Source organism: Neodiprion virginianus, chromosome 7, assembly GCF_021901495.1.
Source record: "Neodiprion virginianus isolate iyNeoVirg1 chromosome 7, iyNeoVirg1.1, whole genome shotgun sequence".
Taxonomy (NCBI): domain Eukaryota; kingdom Metazoa; phylum Arthropoda; class Insecta; order Hymenoptera; family Diprionidae; genus Neodiprion; species Neodiprion virginianus.
Genome location: NC_060883.1, coordinates 3,102,744 through 3,126,338, shown reverse-complemented (window position 1 = coordinate 3,126,338; position 23,595 = coordinate 3,102,744). Strand labels below are relative to the sequence as shown.

Below are 23,595 nucleotides of genomic sequence, written 5' to 3'. Positions count from 1 at the left end.
ACCAAGGTCAACACCTGACGCAGCGAGTAACGGAAGCCCAACCGACGCGGTTCCGTGTTTACGTTGCGAATCGGTCAGCGTCGGTCGGAACTCAACGAAGCGTCATTTGCGTACGGCGATCGCGCGCGGCGCCACGCAGTCTGACGGCGTCGCGACGCTTACCGCGTGATATTCGGTGTCCGTGTGTGCGTGCGTGCGTGCGTGTGTGTGCGTGTGTGTGTTTTTTTTCTTTCCGTGTTTTTTGATAACCGAACGTGTATCTACGCTGTTGAAAAGTTCTCTATGGACTTCTTCCCATACACCGAATGGGACGTTTTATTCGGATACGGAACAGTGAATTCTCCCTACATTTGCTTTTTATTCAATTTGAAAATACAATAAAATTTGGTAAATTCCAATTACTTTTTTGTGTTTTTCTGTTTTTTATAAATTTTAGTAAAATCAAAAATTTTCATAGTAAATTTAAGACAAACGCATAGCGATTTACCGAATTTGTAAATTTGCAACCTAACTTTCGTAAATTGACGATCTTTTTGTACGGTAAGTGAGTAGTAAATTCGTAATAATTTTCAACAGCGTGCGCAATGTCAAGTGGTGAATACGTGCGAGTGACGATCGGATGCGATCCATGCCTGGCGAATCGAGCTGCTCCAATCAATTTCATCTGCTGCAGACACCACAGAGGTGAGTCGAGTCGTGTTTATGGTACGAATATCTGCCTCTCGTAGATTTCTCTGTACGAACCTGTTGCGTTGCGATTTCCCTGTCTCGTCGTGATGCTGTCCAGCAATTAGGTATCTTATTTTGATCGAGATGAGACAGCTCGTTGCATCTGTTCCGCTGGGCGCGATGCTTCGTTGCCTGTTGTTGTTATTCCTGCTGGTTGCTCTCGATTCGGGGATTGGTAGTTCTGAGACTGATTTTTCACTGCGCATCGTGAAATTGCTCGATTTTTTTCTTTTTTTTTCCAAAATGTAAATTTCGTCAAATTGCTCAGTTCGTATCTTATTTCTGAAATTGCACGTCCTGACGCGATACTGACTATGAGCTCAATTTAGTATCACGATTTCCCTGCGTATGTTTCGAATGATTAAAAACTGACATCGAGTATATGCCGAATGTTGGTGGTGTACAAAGTAATAGCGTGATACTATTCGGAAGTACATTTGTATTTCAAATTAAGTGCGTCTTGTAAAAGTCTGTAGAATTTTCACACAGACGGTGTGTGATGAAACGTTTATTGCTGATAAGTTTTACCGTGACAAGGAATTAACGTAATCCAATTGACTGGAGGTACGCGAATGACTATTGAATGAGTAAAAGATAGCAAAAAAAGTAACCCAGTAAACGGAACACAGTTTAATCAATGCTGATCAACCACTACTCCATGTGGGACTTTCTTTTACAAACCGAACGCCTTTCTGACCGACACCTTTTTGATTCAGCAGATTTTTTTTGCGGATTCTACATCGAAAAAAAAGAGATACACGTCTTCTAGGATTCTTTTCTCTCCACATATTTTGGAAAATAGAGGGCCGAAAATTTGAGAATCTGGCGAATATCGTCTTGGAGACCGATTTTCAAAAATTCGTAACTCTGGTTGTAATTGCGCTAGGAACTTTTATATTTTTTCATTCTAAATTGAAATGAATGAATTTTAATATAAAAATGATCTCATTAAAAATTATTAACAAGTTCATATTGTTATAAATAATGGTGTAAAATATTCGATGGATTAGCGATCACGGACGTAATTAGTATGGATCATTTTTGAAAGTTGGATATAAATTTTCGCTCGCAGGGCTAATATTCTAGGTGAAAATATTGCTTTAGATAAGTCAAATTTAAAATTAATAAATTTTTTAAGAACATTGTCCCGCACGATTAGCCAAATTAATCGGTTAATAAATCAGTCGGTCGATTTTTTGCTGGCTATATCTTCTGCATCTCATCTGTTTATCTTTTTTTTTTTTTGTTGATTACACGGATATTATCAATCGCGCAGATCTGTCATAATCGACTTACGATTCTATGCGCCCATTCAAGGGTATTCAAGACGTTACTTATCTCCGGATCCGATGCAATGCGAATGGTGGCAATAAAGATTGCGCTATCTCGTGACTGCAATAAAATCAATCCGGCTATCTGTTTCGTTGTGAATTTTAATTCCTGCTTTTTGTTTCTTCTTTTGAATTCATATTCATCTGAAAACAACGCTTGATGTGTAAATAACGATTCAGCATTTCTGTTTTTCTTACACCTGAATTTTATATTCAATTGAACATTGTGAAACGTTTCAAAGTATTTGACAGTTTCACAGCGTTATAATTTTTGCAAAAAAATAGGAAACAGAGAAGAAAAATCGATCATTGTGCAATGTTTCAATACTTGCAGTTTAAACAAATATTTGAAACAAAATCATTGCGTGTTGATCTTTGCTGTGAATGAGATATAATATGGAGATTATTTTAAAACCGTGATAAGAACAAGCAAATGTAACTTCTCATGTTTCAAGCTACGCAAATATTGATAATGAATTTGTTTTCACTGTTGATACTGGAATTTGAACTTTGTGTATGTTAAAAGCCCAATTGCCAAGTGCGAATTTGGATTTGAATTTAATTGTGCTCATATGCAATGTTGGTAGCTCATGATTTGCAATTGACATTTTCGAGGATTACCGATGTACACATGCTTGTGTCCAGAGGATAGTGAATCAGACCATGAATCTCGATTAGTCCAATAGTAAAACGTTTCCATCGAAAATGGAGGATGGAGGGGTGAAAAAAAATTGTGAGATGATCGAGGATTAAGTATTTTTCAATTCGAGGCTATCCGATACTGAATAAAAGGCATTCTGGCGTGAGAATCTCCATTTAACTTGACCGCAGTTCAACCGTCACGTCTGACTTTGTATCGTTTTCAACTTTTGGTTCCGTCACCGGTTGTTTGTCAAGTCCGAGTCGAAAATCAGGGTCATTCCAGTACTGAATCTCTCCGTCGCCCCAGATAACGAAGACGATATTCGACTGTAAAAAGAAGCCAAAGCAGATCCAGAATACGACTCTCCACTCGGAAAGCGTCTGATTCGGCGTTAGAACGCCGACGAGATACGGAGCGGCTATCCCTGTCAGACTAGCGGTCGTCAACATAATTGCCATGACGGTTCCAGAGTGGTTGGGACTCAAATCCATTGAGTTAATAAGCACCCCGGTGTTATATGGGCCCATGAAACCCGTGCCGAGCACAAAGAGAACGATGACAACGACGCGGTTGCAGCCAACGTAGGAAGCCGTGATGATGAAAATGGCCGGCAGGACCGAGGCGACGGTGGTCCAAAACTTCCTGACGTTCGTGATACTCATTTTCCGTGTCTTTATGAACCAGTCGGCAACCCATGACGACGCAATGCTCGCGATCCACATAACGAGGTACGGAAGAGCCGACAGAAAGCCGTTTGACTGAATCGAGAAGTTGAGGACGTTGCTCATGTAAAGAGGAAGGTCAGTCATCATGGTGAAATGACTGAACCCGTGCCCGATACCCGCACCCACCATAGCCCAGACTGGAACTGAGGTCAGAATGTGTCGCCAGGGTGTCGGTACCAGCTCTTTTTTGCAGTTTGTCGCTTTCCGCAAGAAATTCTTCTCCGACTCGGTTATGAAGGGGTGAACGTCCGGATTGTTGTAGCAGAGCAAGACCCACGCAAAGAACCAGAGCACACCGGCTGCACCGAAGACGTAAAATACCAGCGGCCAACCCATGGATGAATTTTGGATCAGAACTCCGGAGAGCGCCGTGCCCAGCATGTTTCCAAGCAAGATTCCTGATGTCACTACCGTTCCGATGATCGACTCTTCGCCCGGCGCAGACCATCGGGCTATGAGCTCCCCCATTGCTGGTATAGTTGTTCCCTCCCCTAAGCCCATCAGGATACGGAGGACTATCAGACCCGTCGAGTCGAACGCTTCGACCACCACCGGTGTCAGAAGAGTGAATATGGCACTCGTGAAGATACCCAGACCCAGGACGTACTTTCCGCCAATTTTGTCAGCCAGCATTCCACCCGGAATTTGAGTGAACACGTAACCCCAGTAGAAGCTCGATAGAATCACTCCCTGCAATTTGATTAGTGGATTTGTTTTGTCGTGTGTTCAATTTTCGGGAAGCAGTGAAAGACGGTGACACGGACACCTGACCGAAAGCGAAACTTTGCCTTATCTTCACTTTGTTGCAGATTTGATTGAACATTTTTTGATAAAGCACTGTCTATTCAACAACACCGAAGACTCTAGAATTCAATATCACCGGTCACCTGGATTAACGTGACATGGTACCTCGCCAACAACGAAACTTAAATCCGTGTTTTCTTACTTGTGTATAAGAATCCCATTCGTAACTGCCACCGCTACCGGTACCCGAGGTTGTCGAATCGGATGCTGGACAAATTTCGTCCGAACTCGTACTGTTTGAAGTTTCCGCAGATACGACCATCTGCGTGATCGCTAGTGACAGAGATATTCGCATGGTGCAAACGTTCACACCTGCCAAACATCCCATCACTGTGAATACCCATCGCTGCGGTATCCTCGCACCTGTAGGACGATTATTATTTCCATCGACACGAGTATGTCGTACAGTTCGCGAGATTGTGACAGTTTATTCGAGAGTTTGGGTTTCTACCGGTTGCCATAATTACTTACAACAAAGTTTCCACGATGTAAGCATCTTTGAGACGTTAAAATTGAGTAGACAAGACCACTGAACCTTAGCCTTAAGAAGACTTCACCACAAAATCAATGTGAAGACACGATTGTCACACTCTTCCGTGATAAACTGATTCTGAATATTATCCTCGTTTGATTGACTCTGTCGTCAATGAGGTGCAGACCTGTAGTGTTCCTATCTTGTGGTTAATAACCAGACTTATAAATTTGCGATCAAGATAACGGCGTGCGGATCGGACTCATGACGTGATTCTCAAATCATATGCAGGCAAAAGACCTTTGGTTCAATCGCGATAAGCGTTGCATAGCCTAAGTCTTCATCTTGTAGTATAACAGGAAAAATTGATTTAGCGTACTACGAAGACAAAGTTCTTCGGCACCGAGTACCTCAGAGATTAATCTCAAGGGTTTGTTCGTCAAAATACTTCAATATTGTTTCTCTTATTATCTATTATTAATTATGATCTAAAATTGTTCTACTAATCGGTCCAATAGCCTAGCGATTATTCTTATTGTGTCAATTATCAGTAATCTTCTAGGCACAAGGCATATGAAGCTTCGAACAAGCGAAGTCAGCAATATGGATCTCAGCACAAATTTATAAATCTCAAGAAATGAACCGTTTTGATACAATATGAACAATATAACTCGTTACAATGCTAAGGTTTATCAAATCAGTAGTCTTTGAGTGAGGATAATCAATTCCAGGAATTTGCTGATTTTCTTGCGAGTTTCGGCGCTTTTGTCGAAATTCTTCTCCGCATTGGAGTGCTGAAACTCATACGTGTCGTATGCTAATTGAACTCTAACTTTTATCGAAAATTTCCTCTTACCCCTTCGGTGTAATAATAATTAATCCGACTAAATCGTAATACTATTTCAAACTAAAATAAAACTAAAATTGATTCGTACTGCATGGTTTGAGTTTAAAATATGCTTTATTACTTGGATAGAATTAGGGTACAACAGTGAATATCATACGAACATCATGTCATCAGAATAGGTAGTAAAACTTTGACAAAAAAAAAAAAACAGACAAACTCCAACACACGTCTCGCCAACTTTCGGTAAATCCTGTTCTCTTCGCGTCGTTTATTACCAACCATGAGGAGGCTCGAATATTCCCATCTGCGGGAAGATCTGAAACAATAAATACGATTAGTACGGATGAAAGCGTTAATTTTCTAAAACTACTTAAACTTAAACTGCCCGGAATGCCTTTGCAGTGTTCAAGATTAAAAATAGGATTTAGTTGAGAATTTTATATCCGCCAAGATTACGTAACGGAACAAGAACGACCGTCGCGGAGTTATCAAACAACATGAAAAAGTATTCATACTACGAATAAGACGCAAGGACAAACGTCGAGATATTGTGGTATTGATTCAAAAAAATTATGCTCTTCTCACGATCGGTCATACGTAGTTTGCTCTGGAGTAGAAGACCCAAAGTACTTTTATCAAATTGAATAGAACTGTATCGACAGTATGATGATTCAGGGCAGCTTTATAATTTATGTATTTAAAAGCTCGTTTGCTTTATCCAAATCTCATAGAACCTGGCTGGTTTTGTCCGAGCGAGCTACGAAAACTCAGCCAGTAGCCAGTAGTGTTCTAGAGAGCCAGTGATACAAGTTTGATCTCTCACGATTTTGAATCATGTTCTTGCCGTCTTTCGACTTCGTGTTGCGTTGCGAAACTTTTTAAAGCGCAAACTACTCACCGCTGGATATCCTTCGAAGAAGCACTTCATCACTTCGTACGACATTTCGCGTCTATCCTCAATTTTCGAGTGCTCTTTCACGCATTTCTCCGCCAATGGTTTTGCCCCGGCGCGAACCGTGTCGTCGTTGTCGATCAGCACAAGGAACCCGGCAGTGTCGAAATCACCGTTTTCACGGAACTGCGGACGAGAAAGGATTACGAACGATCGGAAGGCAAGAGGAATCGTTACTTATTCCCTGATTACAGCCAATCATTAAATTACCAAGTGTTTGCCCTCGAAGAAACATCTCAGGTAGCTCTTCACCTTTGGATTTGCAAAATAGGCCGCGTCTTCTGACTCTGGGTTTTCGAATGCATAGAAGAAAAAAGATTAAAACCAGTTTGTTCAGTGGATTAGATTTAGACGTAACATTCGAATCAACTGAGGTAAGAACTGGTGGTAGATTTTGTAATGCGGAATTGCTAATAATTGTCACATCAAATAAGACCAACTCCAGACGATCCCGCTCCAAAAGCATTTTCAAACAGCGACTTGCGAAGTGAACTGAGTAGGATATTGAAGAATAAAGCAAGATGTTATTTTACCATATTCCATGCCAGTTTCGGCGAAGCACGTCTCCCTGACTGCTACATGAAAGTCACCCGGTCTTGCAAGGACAACCTGAAAATAAAAATCCTCACGTGTTAGATAGAATGGTCATCGAAACATGGATTTCAATTCCTCTACGAGGGGATGACTTTCGATTCTTACCTCACTCGCGATAAACAAGCAGGCGAACGTTAGAAGAAAGTAGTTCATCTTGGTTACTGGGTCCACAACGGAACGTTTTCGATTCACCAGAAATACAACTCAGTCGGACTGAACGTCGCGCTGTTGATGAGCAGAACTGACTTCCCTGTTGCGTTAGTCCCTGCTTTTATATCAAAAACATCACGGTTGTGATGGTCAAGTTTACACACTTGTGCTGTCAAATAAAAATAGTGTGCGTGGAGTCCACGCCCGGCAGAGGTCAAAGTTCTCACCAATTAGTAGTATAGAGATAAATATTTACTATCATTTTTAATAGTTTTTATTTTTAGTTTTAATTATTTAAAAAAAAGCGATTTCCTAGAACGCACACCTGAATAATTATGCCTGCTGAATTTTGAGTTTTTGTTGGCTCGATTTTCTATAATTCAATCATTGCGATCACAACCAATTGTGAAAATAATATCTATCGCGAAAGTTTCGTCACTCTACAAACTCATCCAATTACTGTAAGTACCATCGACTATGATCAAAATCTTTCGTCGTTAATATTCGTTTTCTTTCGCATTCGCAGCCCTCTTCATTTTCCGTGAAATTGTTTCTTATTGCATTATTTTGTTTGTTTTGTAGCAATTCATTTATTTATTTCGTTATCAGCGGCCAAAGCCCGTACAGAGTTGTACAAAAGAAAATGACTGTAAGAATATAGTAGGCGGAAAGCTCGCCTTGATAATTGAAAATTAACAAATAAAACACCCTGAATGACGCAATTGACGGCTATTCGTACGAAAAGACATGTTTCGAAACATTATAGACGCAATAAGCCGTATTATCGTTGATACTTGACAAATCACAGTGTTTGTTGCATACGTCTAATAATCTAATAGCTGAGGAGTGGAACAACGGGTTATTGGAAATCGTAGGAAATTCTAATAGATTAATAGCCGAAACCACGGTCTCTGACTCTGCTACGCCTGTTGAACTTGCTGAACAACGCGTTGCATCTCATGTTGTTTGACAAAAGTTTCAAGGCGAAAATGACGTCGTTGTACTCGATGGAAAATTCCATCGTTGGTACGTTCAAGTACTCTCGAATAGCTTGAAAGTCGTGATCTGTAAATTGCATCGATGAGCCTATTTTATAAGCTACGTGCCTTAAGAATTCCTCTATGATGCCACCTAACGCGTTTGATCGACAATGTTGTTCCGATCTTCAGATCACAGAAGCGTAACTTATCGTTGAATAAATATAGATACAATATAAAGTTCCGAAGGAATCAGGTTCACAGAATTTCGTCGTGAAGCATTCAATGATGTTGATAGTTTTAGTAATCTTCGCTTTGATGTACTGGGAAAGATTGTTGAACGACAAATTGGAGTCGGAAATGAACCCGTGGTCTTTAACGATTTCTACTTGTTTCGATGCAATGTTATTAGGAAAATATTGTTTGTGAGGCTGATCGGTTCTACCGAAGAAGATAACAAAACGTTTGTCGATATTACATTCAAGGCCAATTTTCGAGCACCAAGAAAACAAAGAACTTATGCCGAGTCGGAATATGAGTGAGACGTAGGGACTGTTGCGAGGGACTTGCTTTGAAAACTTCATGTTGTCAGCAAAGAGAAGGAATGAACTTTGCTCGATGGCCATGAAGATATCGTTTATCATGAAAATAGAAAGAAGTCATCGGCCCAGGCGTGTGCCTAGGCCAACACCGAATAAAACGTAAATGGGATTAGATATAAAGTTTCTCATTTTCACACTTTGCACTATGTCCCTGAGCAAAGTGTCTTTAATTCGGTAACGCGCCAGTTTTCCTATCAGGAAGTCAATGTTTACCAGGTCAAAAGCGCAGACTAAATCAATACATAAAATTTACTGTGTACTTTATATAAATAATACCCAAGTTTGTAATCGTTGACCTGTTGCTTAGAAAGCCGTGTTGCCCCTCATAAAAAAAACCGTCAACTTGGGTGTCAATTCGTACCCCTAATTCGTAGGTGATGCCGAATTCTCATAAGAAAAAAACTGAGGGTACGGATTCACCTCCTGTTTTTATAGGCAAAATTGTAACTTATGATAAATTTATCACATTTACTCTTGATATTAATGAAATAGACGATTGATCAAATATCCACAAATTGTTAAAATAGATCGTAGTAAACTTTTTTGGACCTGGTACGTAATTTTGAACATAGCCGTTTTTCGGATATTTTTTTTGCCACCGGAAATTAACCCCGTATCTTTGGGAGAAAATTTTTATTTCGTTTATTCTATGGTGATCTTAAGAAGGATGTTGAAACCTACATTTTTGACATTTAAAAATTTTTTAAAGATTTTTTTTCGCCCCAGTATTACATCTTCAACTAAGATAGACCTGCTTTTTCAAAATATGTAAAAAAAAAATATTTCGAGCGGAACTTTATATTGTATCTATATTTATTCAACGATAAGTTACGCTTCTGTGATCTGAAGATCGGAACAACATTGTCGATCAAACGCGTTAGGTGGCATCATAGAGGAATTCTTAAGGCACGTAGCTTATAAAATAGGCTCATCGATGCAATTTACAGATCACGACTTCCAAGCTATTCGAGAGTACTTGAACGTACCAACGATGGAATTTTCCATCGAGTAGAACGACGTCAATCTCGCCTTGAAACTTTTGTCAAACAACATGAGATGCAACGCGTTATTCAGCAAGTTCAACAGGCGCAGCAGAGTCAGAGACCGTGGTTTCGGCTATTAATCTTTTAGAATTTCCTAAGATTTCCAATAACCCGTTGTTCCACTCCTCAGCTATCAGATTATTAGACGTATGCAACAAACACTGTGATTTGTCAAGTATCAACGATAATACGGCTTATTGCGTCTATAATGCTTCGAAACATGTCTTTTCGTACGAATAGCCGTCAATTGCGTCATTCAGGGTGTTTTATTTGTTAATTTTCAATTATCAAGGCGAGCTTTCCGCCTACTATATTCTTACAGTAATTTTCTTTTGTACAACTCTATACGGGCTTTGGCCGCTGATAACGAAATAAATAAATGAATTGCTACAAAACAAACAAAATAATGCAATAAGAAACAATTTCACGGAAAATGAAGAAAGCTGCGAATGAGAAAGAAAACGAATATTAACGACGAAAGATTTTGATCATAATCGATGGTACTTACAGTAATTGGATGAGTTTGTAGAGTGACGAAACTTTCGCGATAGATATTATTTTCACAATTGGTTGTGATCGCAATGATTGAATTATAGAAAATCGAACCAACAAAAACTCAAAATTCAGCAGGCATAATTATTCAGGAGTGCGTTCTAGGAAATCGCTTTTTTTTAAATCATTAAAACTAAAAATAAAAACTATTAAAAATGATAGTAAAGATTTATCTCTATACTACTAATTGGTGAGAACTTTGACCTTTGCCGGGCGTGCACTCCACGCACACTATTTTTATTTGACAGCACAAGTGTGTAAACTTGACCATCACGACCGTGATGTTTTTGATATAAAAGCAGGGACTAACGCAACAGGGAAGTCAGTTCTGCTCATCAACAGCACGACGTTCAGTCCGACTGAGTTGTATTTCTGGTGAATCGAAAACGTTCCGTTGTGGACCCAGTAACCAAGATGAACTACTTTCTTCTAACGTTCGCCTGCTTGTTTATCGCGAGTGAGGTAAGAATCGGAAGTCATCCCCTCGTAGAGGAATTGAAACCCATGTTTCGATGACCATTCTATCTAACACGTGAGGATTTTTATTTTCAGGTTGTCCTTGCAAGACCGGGTGACTTTCATGTAGCAGTCAGGGAGACGTGCTTCGCCGAAACTGGCATGGAATATGGTAAAATAACATCTTGCTTTATTCTTCAATATCCTACTCAGTTCACTTCGCAAGTCGCTGTTTGAAAATGCTTTTGGAGCGGGATCGTCTGGAGTTGGTCTTATTTGATGTGACAATTATTAGCAATTCCGCATTACTGAAACACGACAAAATCTACCACCAGTTCTTACCTCAGTTGATTCGAATGTTACGTCTAAATCTAATCCACTGAACAAACTGGTTTTAATCTTTTTTTTTCTATGCATTCGAAAACCCAGAGTCAGAAGACGCGGCCTATTTTGCAAATCCAAAGGTGAAGAGCTACCTGAGATGTTTCTTCGAGGGCAAACACTTGGTAATTTAATGATTGGCTGTAATCAGGGAATAAGTAACGATTCCTCTTGCCTTCCGATCGTTCGTAATCCTTTCTCGTCCGCAGTTCCGTGAAAACGGTGATTTCGACACTGCCGGGTTCCTTGTGCTGATCGACAACGACGACACGGTTCGCGCCGGGGCAAAACCATTGGCGGAGAAATGCGTGAAAGAGCACTCGAAAATTGAGGATAGACGCGAAATGTCGTACGAAGTGATGAAGTGCTTCTTCGAAGGATATCCAGCGGTGAGTAGTTTGCGCTTTAAAAAGTTTCGCAACGCAACACGAAGTCAAAAGACGGCAAGGACATGATTCAAAATCGTGAGAGATCAAATTTGTATCACTGGGTATATTATTCGACGAGAAAACAAATTCACCGCCCCCTTGTTCAGGTACTGGCTGAGTTTTCGTAGCTCGCTCGGACAAAACCAGCCAGGTTCTATGAGATTTGGATAAAGCAAACGAGCCTTTAAATACATAAATTATAAAGCTGCCCTGAATCATCATACTGTCGATACAGTTCTATTCAATTTGATAAAAGTACTTTGGGTCTTCTACTCCAGAGCAAGCAATACCACAATATCTCGACGTTTGTCCTTGCGTCTTATTCGTAGTATGAATGCTTTTTCATGTTGTTTGATAACTCCGCGACGGTCGTTCTTGTTCCGTTACGTAATCTTGGCGGATATAAAGTTCTCAACTAAATCCTATTTTTAATCTTGAACACTGCAATGGCATTCCGGGCAGTTTAAGTTTAAGTAGTTTTAGAAAATTAACGCTTTCATCCGTATCAATCGTATTTATTGTTTCAGATCTTCCCGCAGATGGGAATATTCGAGCCTCCTCATGGTTGGTAATAAACGACGCGAAGAGAACAGGATTTATCGATAGTTGGCGAGACGTGTGTTGGAGTTTGTCTGTTTTTTTTTTTTTTGTCAAAGTTTTACTACCTATTCTGATGACATGATGTTCGTATGATATTCACTGTTGTACCCTAATTCTATCCAAGTAATAAAGCATATTTTAAACTCCAACCATGCAGTACGAATCAATTTTAGTTTTATTTGAGTTCAAAATAGTATTACGATTTAGTCGGATTAATTATTATTACACCGAAGGAGTAAGAGGAAATTTTCGATAAAAGTTAGAGTTCAATTAGCATACGACACGTATGAGTTTCAGCACTCCAATGCGGAGAAGAATTTCGACAAAAGCGCCGACGCTTGCGAGAAAATCAGCAAATTTCTGGAATAGATTATCCTTACTCGAACACTGCTGATTTGATACAGCAGAACCATTACCAGTTATTAGCAGCCGATGCGAGTCCTCGATCGAGACTTCGCACATTCTGAACAATGAATCAACCACGGGAATGCACGTTCAGGACCTCAGGGTGTTCAGGATATTTGCCGTTCGGGACATTGAGGGGTTTTTATCTAAGAAACAACATTTCATGCGTCCATAACGTTGCTATAATTCCGATTTTATCACCGTCAATTTAGTCAATATGGGTTGTTTCGGGCTCTGTGATAGGGTACGAACTGTTAAGTCGTCCCTATCTTTTTTAATAATTTAATACGCCGTTTAGAAACTGTGCAATACAATTTCACGCACGAAATTTATCAATAGTTTCTGTAATTTTAAACTAAACATGTTCTTAACCGGGTTCAGAATAATTACCCTTCGTCACTGCCGAATACAATTCTCTCAAATGAACCTCTCGTTTGATTACTTGAAGCTTATGAAATTCAACTCTTATTCCAGCTCTGCCTCCTCTTCTATTTGCTTGATAAATTTCACCCCTTGGCATCTACGGTAAAATTTATATGGGTTTTTCAAAAGAAGGATAAGGATAATTCACCAATGCCAAATAGGTGCCGGTGCATATACCAGATGGATACGGATATAGTTTAATAAATCTGCACAAGATGATCTACTCACGTTGGTGGTTATTGATTAGGTTTACTCAAAATGTAAATTCCACATTATGATTAGATTTATTCAGTTTCAAGTTGAAACAAATTATAATGATTTATTAGTATTATGATAGAGACGATAATATTTAAAATATGAAGAGAAACATGGAATTTCTGCAGAGTTATTAAAATCGTCGAATTTTGAAAGATTCTGTAAATTACCGAGGTCAAAGTCTTAACGAACTGCTCTGCTAGAGATTTTTTACTGAATCGACTTGACCAAGAGATGATTTTCAGCCGTCTTGTCAAAAGATTTTGAGTGGCGATAAAAGTAAGGCCAAAAAATTCGTGGCAATTTAAGGGCTGTGAATCAGCTTGAATCGCTTTCTTTGACAGTCATCGATGTATGGGGGTGAATGTTCCATTTTCAACCACCGTAACAAGCAGTTTCGTGCTTGGAGTTAATCGTGAGGAGCACATCAGTCCTTATCGCCTCTAATCAGGCTGACTCACATCGTGGGATCACCGCCTTTACATCTTAAGCTGCCGCCTTCTTTATTCTATACTTGATATTGGTAGGCCACGTTATCTTTCGCGACTCTTCCAGTTAGTGCAGCGGGTGTCCAATCAACAGCATACGATCTGCCATGCGTGTAAATCAGTTCGCTGTCTCGTTTATCGAAATTTCTTCGTGGTGACCGCTATTTATTAATGGGATTTACTACCTCCAGACATTAATCCTTCTGAAATACTTACAACTTTCAGATCACGATTATGTTTCATTATTTATATTGATTGTCGATCGAAAATATTCGACAATGATCGGTGTAGACGCGCTTGTGGCCAGATGACAGTGAGTCAGACCATAAATCTCGATTGGTCCGACTGAAAAACGCTTACATCTAAGATCAGTAATAGGGTTGAGAAATGAATAGTAAGGTGATTGTGTATTAAGAATCTTTAAATTCGCAGCTACCGATACTGAATGGATGGAATTCTAGCGTGAAAATTTGTATCTAACTCAAAGGCAGTTCAACCGTTATGTTTGACCTAGCAACGTTTTCAACTTTTTGTATTTTAGTTACCGGTTGTTGATTATCAAGTCGAACTCGAAAATCAGGGTCATTCCAGTACTGCACTTTTCCATCACCCCAGATAACGAAGACGAGAGCACATTCTAAGAAAAAGCCAAAGCAGATCCAGAATACGACTCTCCACTCGGAAACCGTCTGATTTGGCGTTAGAACGCCGACGAGATACGGAGCGGCTATCCCTGTCAGAGCGCTGACAGTCGTTTTCATTCCCATGATGGTTCCAGAATAGTTGGGACTCAAATCTATCGGGTTAATGAAAATCCCGGTAGTACCTATGCCCATGAAACCCATGCCGAGCACAAAGAGAACAACGACGACGACGCGGTTGCAGCCAACGTAGGATGCCGTGACGATAAAAATGGCTGGCACGACCATGGCGACGGCGGTGAAAGATTTCCTCACGTTCGTGACACTCATTTTCTGTGTCTTTATGAACCAGTCGGCAACCCATGACGCTGCAACGCTCACGATCCACATAAGCAGGGAGGGAAGAGCCGACAAAAAGCCATTCGACTGAACAGAGAAGTTGAGGACGTTGCTCATGTAGAGAGGAAGGTCCGTGACCATGGTGAAATAGCTGAAACCGTCGCCGATAGTTGCAATCAACAAAGCCCAGACTGGAACTGAGGTCAGAATGTGTCGCCAGGGTGTCGGTACCAGCTCTTTTTTGCAGTTTGTCGTTTTCCGCAAGTAGTTCTTCTCCGACTCGGTTATGAAGGGGTGAACGTCGGGATTGTTGTAGCAGAGTAAGACCCACGCAAAGAACCAGAGCACACCGGCTGCTCCAAAGACGTAAAATACCAGCGGCCAACCCATGGATGAATTTTGGATCAGAACTCCGGAAAGCGCCATGCTCAGCAAGGTTCCAAGTACGGATCCCGATGTCACGACCGTCGCGATGGTCGACTCTTCACCTGGCGCGGACCATCGGGGTACAAGCTCCAGCATGGCTGGTACGGTCACTCCCTCCCCTAAGCCTATCAGGATGCGCAGGATTATGAGACCCGTAGAGTCGAATGCTTCGACCACCACCGGTGTCAGAAGTGTGAATATGGCACTCGAGAAGATGCTCAAACCCAGGACGTACTTTCCGCCAATTTTGTCAGCCAGCATTCCACCCGGAATCTGAGTGAACAAGTAACCCCAGTAGAAACTCGACAGAATGACTCCCTGCAATTTAATTAATGGATTTGTATCATAATGTTAATTTTTTTGGAATTAGTGTAGGATGGTCACATGGACGACTGAAATGAGATAATCTTTCTACATATCCTGGAGAATAAATTCTGAAGTATCCAGATCTTGGTTATTACTACGAGTGACTGGCTTGTCTTTGCCTTGTTTTGAATTTGTTCAAACACGTTTTGTGAAGCAACGCCTCTCTTAGAATACAAAAAGCTCTAGAAGTCAATTCTAGCGATTACTTGAATTAACGTGACATGATTCCTTGCCAATAACGAAACAAAAATCGGTATTTTCTTACTTGTGTATAAGTATTCCATTCGTAACTGCCACCGCTACCGGTACTCGAGTTTGTCGAATCGGATGCTGGACAAAATTCGTCCGAACTCGTACTGTTTGAAGTTTCCGCAGATACGACCATCTGCGTGATCGCTAGTGACAGAGATATTTGCATGGTGTAAGCGTTCACACCTGCCAAACATCCCATCACTGCGAATACCCATCGCTGCGGTATCCTCGAACCTGTCAGACGATTATTATTTTAATCGACACGAGTATATCAAACACTTCACCAGATTGTGACAACCTATTTGAGAATTTGTTTTTATACCGGTGGTTAAAATTACTTACAACAAAGTTTCCACGACGAAACCATTCTTAAGACGTTAAAATTGTGTAGAGAAGAACACTGGACTTCAGCCGAAAGTAGACTTCATTACAAAATAAATGTGAAGACGTGTTACAATTTTCCGTGATAAGCTGATTCTGAGTACTAGCACTGTTTTTTTTTATCACGTTGTATCTGTGAGATGCAGACCTGTAGTCTCCCTATCTTGTGCTCAATAACGAGACAGTCATAATGGCACGTGAACTATGTAGAATCATTATGTAATACCCAAATCATATACTGGTAAAACCCGCGATTATATGGCAATAAACCTTTTATAGCCTATTTATTCATGCTGTAGTTTAACAGGACAAATCTCGGAAATAATATTTTTCATCCACGTAGATTTTACATGTTAGATGTGAATTTTCAAATAGATCCACGTGCCTTAGATTTCTCTAAATGTAGTGGAATCGTAAAAGTCGTTCATATACAGTCAAATTATGTATCCATTTTTTATAAATAAAAAGAAGTTAACAGTTTGAAGGAATTGAGATTAAAAAAAAGTCACTAACATGAAGACGCGAGCTCACGCCCTACAGATTAATGTACTTGACTCTATCATCCGAGCTAGGTTGCTCCTTGAATATTCTCACACGTTTAGGTTACGGATAGTACATTTGGTTAAGCAGAGCCTGGAACAAAATCAAGTAGGTACTGTTCGGGTATGAACTGATGTTCAGATGTAAAATTAAATCTGATGAGATCTACATAGATCGAACGAGATCTACTCAGATCTAATCAGCAAAAGGCTCCAATGCAATATGATCTATTTACATCTAAGTAAATCTACCGAAATTGAAGTAGAATTACGGAGACCTAATAAGCATAAGCGTTTATTGACAACATCAAATCAACTTGAGTGTACGTAAATATACTTATATCTAAGGAAATTTCGGTATCTCTTCGATTCTTCAAAATTTGGATTCACGTAAGTCAAATATAATCATAATTGATTTGAAAAATGTTTACCAAGATGAAGGAAAAAAAAAATTTCCCGGGAATCTGGTATACTATAAAGACATAGTTCTTCCGGTACCGAATAGATTAGAGATTAGTGTCAAAGGTCTGTTCGAAAACGTGCTTCGAGGATTGTGCGACTTGTTTTCGATGTTTTATCTATTTTTATTCGGTTGAAATGTGAACTTAGATAAAGATCGTCTGTTTTTGGTGAAACCTGGAGTGGTCAAACTATGCGACTAATGAAAGACATCATTACTGAGCACATTATTGTATCGATATGAGAATCATAATGACATCTTAGAAGTATTTCTTTTCCTACCGAAATGAATATTCATCTACCGCTTAATTATCTCAGGACTCGTTTAGTTATTACACAACGATGTTTTTATCTGTTTTCGCGCCCCCCCCCCCCCCCTCCCCCCCTTCTCCTCTCAGCGTTACGTAACATTTGAACGGTGTCGGACGACTGGATAACTACTATACTTTTTTATTCTCAACTAGTTTCTGGTATACAAAATCAACTGCACTTGTGTAAATCGTTTTGCGTTAAGAAGAAATGTTTTCAACAACCGAAACTATGAAGGATAATATGAGATACTTTTAATGAAGTGAATGTACCTCCTGATCATCAAGACCAGCTTGAGCAAAACTCAAGTGAAATTGAAAACAATTATAATTTATCAGATGCTGATTTGACTTGCGAGGCCAAAAGAGCCAAAATTCATACATTAACAGTTCATGAAGAAGCAGCTCGTTTCACAACGGTGTGAATTTCACCCAAAGTCCGCCAACAGCAGTAGTCAGAAAGTAGTTTGGGTTCAGTTGAATGGGGATTTTGTTTCGCGACGACAGATCGAATCTGTACTTCTGAATGATCGTCGCGACAGCAGCCTTCACGATGAACACGGCGACCCGTTGTCCAGGACAAATCCTCGGCCCCTCTCCAAACGGAAGATGGACAAATTTGTGTCGCCGCTGTTTGTTCTCCTCGGTGAAACGTTCAGGATTAAATTCCTCAGGTTTCGGCCAGTACTCGGGATCCATGTGCAAAGCAGCAACCGGTATCACGATAGAAGTTCCAGTACTGACTTGACAAGTGATTCCGTCCGAACCTACGAGCTCAGTGTCATTCGTACACCGTTTAAAAAGTGCTCCAAAAGCGGGATAAAGGCGTGCGGATTCGTTGATGACTCGATCCATGTATACCATTCGTTGGACAGCTTCGTAAGTGAGGTCACCACTATCTGAAACGATGTCTACGACTTCCTGGCGGAGACGATCTTGGACTTCGGGGTGTTCGGCGATCTGGAATACCAGGAAACTCAGGGTGACGTTGATCGATTCGTACACGTCAAAAAAGAAGGAACCTGCGCGAGACGCGATGACGTCGTTGTCGACTAACTGCTCCAAGCTCAGGTCGACCTTGGCGTTCTTCTTGGTCTCGATCATGAGCTGCAAGAAGTCCGTGTATTCGCCGCCCCGCTCTTCTCTGTGCTTGATAACGTCCTTGACGACCTTCCTAAAGAACTGATCCACTTCTTTGGGTATGAAACGTGTCTTCATGATCCTCGACGGCACCGGTATGAACAGCATGATGTTCTGGATCAGACTCTTCGCGAAGCTCGGCTCGAACATCAGTCGTCCAGTGGCTCTGAAAGCTCCGTATTTACCGTCACTTTTAAAACTGTCATCGACGACGCCAAAAGCTGAGCTTGCGACGATCCCAGCTGTGTATTTCGAGAACAGATCCTTCAATTCCAGCTCCACTGTATCACGGCGATCATTTACGCTGCATTTTTTATTTAAATACTCGTCGAGCTCACCGCAAGTGATCTTGATGGACTCGAATAAATATTTAAGCTTCCCCAAGGTGAAGGCCGAGCTCAATTGCTGTCTCGATGCTTTCCAGCGATCTCCGTTTGTGAAGCCGGGATTAGTGGCCAGTATGGGATCCGTTCTTGTGTCTATCTCAAAGTCATTGTCGGAGAAATCCTTAAATTTGTTCGTCATTATGCACTTCACCAATTCCGGATCGCGCAGCATCAAGGACGGTCTTCGAAAGTTGTAGAGACCGATTATACTGCGACCCGGCATCTCGTTGTAGAAGTCTCTGTACATATCCGACATCTGCTTTCGCAGAAAAATCATCGGCGCGATGTGTCCGAGACCCGGTAAAGCTCCGTTCAAACATGGTACCGACTTGTTTTTCCAGTAACCGTAAGTGCTGGTCAAATGTCGGTATAAAAGCGAGAGTGCCACCAAAATTAGACCGATTACACAGTACGTCTGATTCATGGCTAGACCTCGAGCCAACTGACGGACTTAACAATCTGATGACAAGATCAAGGCACCGTTCAAATATGACGTTATGCTCTAGGGTGGGGAGGCGCATCGAGCCGAGTGTCACGTTACTTTAAAGTTTAGAAAACGATTTGTCCAAATAATGTACCAAAAACGGAAATGTACCAAATGTAAAAATAAAAATAACTACGGTATAAAAAAGTTGACTTTAGTGTAAAAGAGCTATTATTTACGAAGTTTCTATCGAACCTGAAATAGTATATTATGTAACAAGGGGGTGAACTCGGTCTTTTCGGGTCGAGCGTAAGTTTGCAGTATGAGTAACGGGTACTTTACGTACGTAAAACCTGTAAAACATACTCGCATTGTATGAAGAAATTTTCTTATATCCGTACCGTCTATTGTATTGCAGAAAATTAATAAAAGTTGTTTTCAATTTAATCTTTGTTAAATACGGTGAGATACAAGTGACGGCAAAATGTAGATAGAGAGTAATTGGAGTGTGAGTGAATGGCAGGCGGAGTATACAGCGAGAGAGGAAGAGAGTATTAGAGAGTTGACGATTGAGGCGGAAGAGAGTTAGGAGAGAGTAGAGACGATAGTTATACGTGTGAGTCGAACTAAAGAAGCAAGGGAACGACAAGAAAATGTTGAATCGCCAGATTTAATAATCCTGCGTCTTTTATATCGTATTTTCTTTGAGACATCGATAAGTTATTAACCTTATTATTATTATTACAATAGTTACCTAATCTACTATTTATAAATTCAATTAGGCTGACCCACTTTAGGTATCGGTGTATGCTTCAATAATTTTCTTTACGCTAACTTGAGTCTTTGATATTTTTACGGGGTGATTTTTTTATCACTAGCATCAGTTGGCACATTAAATGGGATATCTGTCAATACATGGTGTAAAATTATATTATTTACAAAAGTATTCTTCAAATATTGATAAGTTTTCGACAATTCTTGCGTCCACTTCCAGAATACGTCTTTATTTAATAATTTTTTAAATGGATCGGTGTAATAAGCATGTTCTTAACTGATTTGTCGCTAATAATTGCAAATTCCAAGTATCTCTTGTAATTGTGTTTCATTTTCCGGCTTTGCAAAGTTTCGAAATATTTATAATACATAACTTTACTGACAGGAAGTACGTCTAAATCTGATTTTACTTTTAATTGATCAAAGAATTCATCACGAAATTGGACCTCGAATTAACGCGTCGCATCTTATTGTTAGTTTAAATTTTGACGTCGATTATCAGCCGATGCTGTTGCCGTGTTATTCATATGTAGTTGATTTCAAAATACTCGAATATTCGGTTGAAAGTTGTTCGTATCACTTTGGGGGTAATAATTCAGTAGCGGGTAACTTGTATTAAAAAATGAATAGAAATTTTTTTCGTAACATTCTTCTAATGCTTTTATTCGACAATAACGTAGCTATTGCAGTAGAATGAAATGAAAAGGTTTGTTTTCCGCGCTGTTCAATTCGTTATCCATGTTGATCAGATCAAAGCAGTCGATGCTTGTAATCTGAATCGCAAAAATAGTGCTGACTGGCGGTTGGAATTTTTTTGTACAATTGTCACCGAATCATCGCTCAAACCGGCGATTCTGTACCGCAAAACGATTGTTTATACACGTCATTAGAGAACGAATAGATTTTTTTCGGAATTGACGTTTTTAATAACTATAATTTTTTACCGAGTAAGAATTCTCGAAATCAATCGTATAACATATTTTTTTTCCAAACTTCAACAGATCTTCATACATCGTAAATTATAAATAATATTATTTTACAAGTTAAAATTGAAATCCTGAACACCCTGTTTGAATGTCTTCTACTTATTGCCTTACTTCCAGTAACCAATACTTTCAAGTCATTCATGATTGCTTCCTTGTTCCGATGCTCGTTGTTATTGTGCAAGAAATAAAAATTTACGTAGCTACGCATCTTTGATGTTCTACTTTGGAAGTGTGCAATCAGCAATTAAGAAGTTTAAAATCCAGACCCTTATACGTTATTTTGAATCCTTCAACCAAGGTCAACACCTGACGCAGCGAGTAACGGAAGCCCAACCGACGCGGTTCCGTGTTTACGTTGCGAATCGGTCAGCGTCGGTCGGAACTCAACGAAGCGTCATTTGCGTACGGCGATCGCGCGCGGCGCCACGCAGTCTGACGGCGTCGCGACGCTTACCGCGTGATATTCGGCGTCCGTGTGTGCGTGCGTGCGTGCGTGTGTGTGCGTGTGTGTGTTTTTTTTCTTTCCGTGTTTTTTGATAACCGAACGTGTATCTACGCTGTTGAAAAGTTCTCTATGGACTTCTTCCCATACACCGAATGGGAAGTTTTATTCGGATACGGAACAGTGAATTCTCCCTACATTTGCTTTTTATTCAATTTGAAAATACAATAAAATTTGGTAAATTCCAATAACTTTTTTGTGTTTTTCTGTTTTTTATAAATTTTAGTAAAATCAAAAATTTTCATAGTAAATTTAAGACAAACGCATAGTGATTTAGCGAATTTGTAAATTTGCAACCTAACTTTCGTAAATTGACGATCCTTTTGTACGGTAAATGAGTAGTAAATTCGTAGTAATTTTCAACAGCGTGCGCAATGTCAAGTGGTGAATACATGCGAGTGACGATCGGATGCGATCCATGCCTGGCGAATCGAGCTGCTCCAATCAATTTCATCTGCTGCAGACACCACAGAGGTGAGTCGAGTCGTGTTTATGGTACCAATATCTGCCTCTCGTAGATTTCTCTGTACGAACCTGTTGCGTTGCGATTTCCCTGTCTCGTCGTGATGCTGTCCAGCAATTAGGTATCTTATTTTGATCGATATGAGACAGCTCGATGCATCTCTTTCGCTGGGCGCGATGCTTCGTTGCCTGTTATTGTTATTCCTGCTGGTTGCTCTCGATTCAGGGATTGGTAGTTCTGAGACTGATTTTTCACTGCGCATCGTGAAATTGCTCGATTTTTTTCTTTTTTTTTTCCAAAATGTAAATTTCGTCAAATTGCTCAGTTTTTATCTTATTTCTGAAATTGTACGTCCTGACGCGATACTGACTATGAGCTTAATTTGGCATTACGATTTCCCTGCGTATGTTTCGAATGATTAAAAACTGACATCGAGAATATCCCGAATATTGGTTTGTTTCGGTCTGAAGGTCGGGTCATTCCGGTATCGAACTTTTCCGTCCACCCACGTTACGAATCTTAAATTTGATACACTCTTAAAGGGGTAACTTGTGCGATTTCGACGTTGACGTATACAGGGTGGTCGATTTAAGTTGACATAGCAGAATATCCGAATAATTCCGAATAATGCCGAATAAGCATTTTATCCCTTTGACATCGTGCAAAGAAAAAAACATGACTTGGAACCCCGTACACTTTTTAAACCAAACAAGGTCCAATTATGTATCTGCTCTGAGTAATTTTATTCCAATTTTAATTTATCATCGCTCAATTTTTTCATAAGCGACCATCCTGCAAGACTTTTTGGATTGAATATTTTCCCGATCTCTTGAGCCAATCGCAACTTTGGATGTATGATAATTTGATTACTTATGTGTCGAGTTTTCATCGACACAAATTTTGTTGTTCCTGATTTTGATAGAAATTTATGGAATATGCCACGTTTTCAGTTTCTTGCGCGTTATATCTCTTATCTTCTCTCTTATCTTCTTACCTTTTTTTTTATCGTTTACATGGATATCACCAATTGCGTAGATCTTTCATAATCGAATTGCGATTCTGTGCCCTCATTCAAGGGTATTTGAAAACTTTTCTCATCTCTGGATTCGATACAGTGCACTTGGTGGCAATATAGATTGTGTTTATCTCGCCACTGCGATAAAATCCAATCTCGTTATCCATTTCGTTCTGCTTTTCTTTGTTAGATTTCGGTTCATCTGACAACGTTTAACGTGTGAATAATGTTAAAAAAATTCTTTATTTATTACAGTTAAATTTTCCATTCAATTGAACAATGTTGAAACGTTTTGAATTATCTCGCATATTCCCAGAGGTATAATTTTGACGAAAGC

At 39.9% G+C, this 23,595-nt stretch overlaps 5 protein-coding genes across 6 annotated transcripts in view; 1 reads left to right on the top strand and 4 right to left on the bottom strand.

Moving 5' to 3' along the window:
• Window positions 1-1,680: 1,680 nt before the first annotated feature.
• On the bottom strand, window positions 1,681-4,887 carry LOC124308533 (putative inorganic phosphate cotransporter). 2 transcript variants are annotated; one of them, XM_046771332.1, is made up of 3 exons: window positions 4,704-4,887; window positions 4,375-4,595; window positions 1,681-4,118 (listed from the first exon to the last, which is right to left on the bottom strand). In XM_046771332.1, exons 1-3 carry the CDS (start codon window positions 4,726-4,728, stop codon window positions 2,877-2,879), a joined length of 1,488 nt encoding a protein of 495 aa, XP_046627288.1. In that variant the 5' UTR covers window positions 4,729-4,887; the 3' UTR covers window positions 1,681-2,876. The 2 variants fall into 2 exon arrangements, with proteins under 2 accessions (XP_046627288.1, XP_046627289.1); XM_046771333.1 differs by having other exon boundaries at window positions 4,375-4,544.
• Window positions 4,888-5,646: 759 nt separating this feature from the next.
• LOC124308542 (uncharacterized) lies at window positions 5,647-7,320 on the bottom strand. Its single transcript, XM_046771349.1, has 5 exons — window positions 7,203-7,320; window positions 7,037-7,112; window positions 6,714-6,790; window positions 6,450-6,629; window positions 5,647-5,867 (listed from the first exon to the last, which is right to left on the bottom strand). Exons 1-5 carry the CDS (start codon window positions 7,248-7,250, stop codon window positions 5,823-5,825), a joined length of 426 nt encoding a protein of 141 aa, XP_046627305.1. The 5' UTR covers window positions 7,251-7,320; the 3' UTR covers window positions 5,647-5,822.
• Window positions 7,321-10,747: 3,427 nt separating this feature from the next.
• Window positions 10,748-12,414, top strand: LOC124308541 (uncharacterized). Its single transcript, XM_046771347.1, has 5 exons — window positions 10,748-10,883; window positions 10,974-11,049; window positions 11,307-11,383; window positions 11,468-11,647; window positions 12,214-12,414. Exons 1-5 carry the CDS (start codon window positions 10,836-10,838, stop codon window positions 12,256-12,258), a joined length of 426 nt encoding a protein of 141 aa, XP_046627303.1. The 5' UTR covers window positions 10,748-10,835; the 3' UTR covers window positions 12,259-12,414.
• A 486-nt stretch (window positions 12,415-12,900) lies between these two features.
• On the bottom strand, window positions 12,901-17,468 carry LOC124308531 (sialin-like). The gene is made up of 3 exons (XM_046771329.1): window positions 16,224-17,468; window positions 15,895-16,115; window positions 12,901-15,581 (listed from the first exon to the last, which is right to left on the bottom strand). Exons 1-3 carry the CDS (start codon window positions 16,246-16,248, stop codon window positions 14,334-14,336), a joined length of 1,494 nt encoding a protein of 497 aa, XP_046627285.1. The 5' UTR covers window positions 16,249-17,468; the 3' UTR covers window positions 12,901-14,333.
• The window catches only part of LOC124309017 (uncharacterized), a 24,104-nt gene continuing 17,977 nt past the window's right edge, over window positions 17,469-23,595 (bottom strand). The window contains exon 4 of the mRNA XM_046772234.1: window positions 17,469-19,544. Coding sequence (XP_046628190.1) covers window positions 17,980-19,544 — 1,565 coding nt within the window. The 3' untranslated portion in view covers window positions 17,469-17,979. The remainder of the gene's footprint in view (window positions 19,545-23,595) is intronic.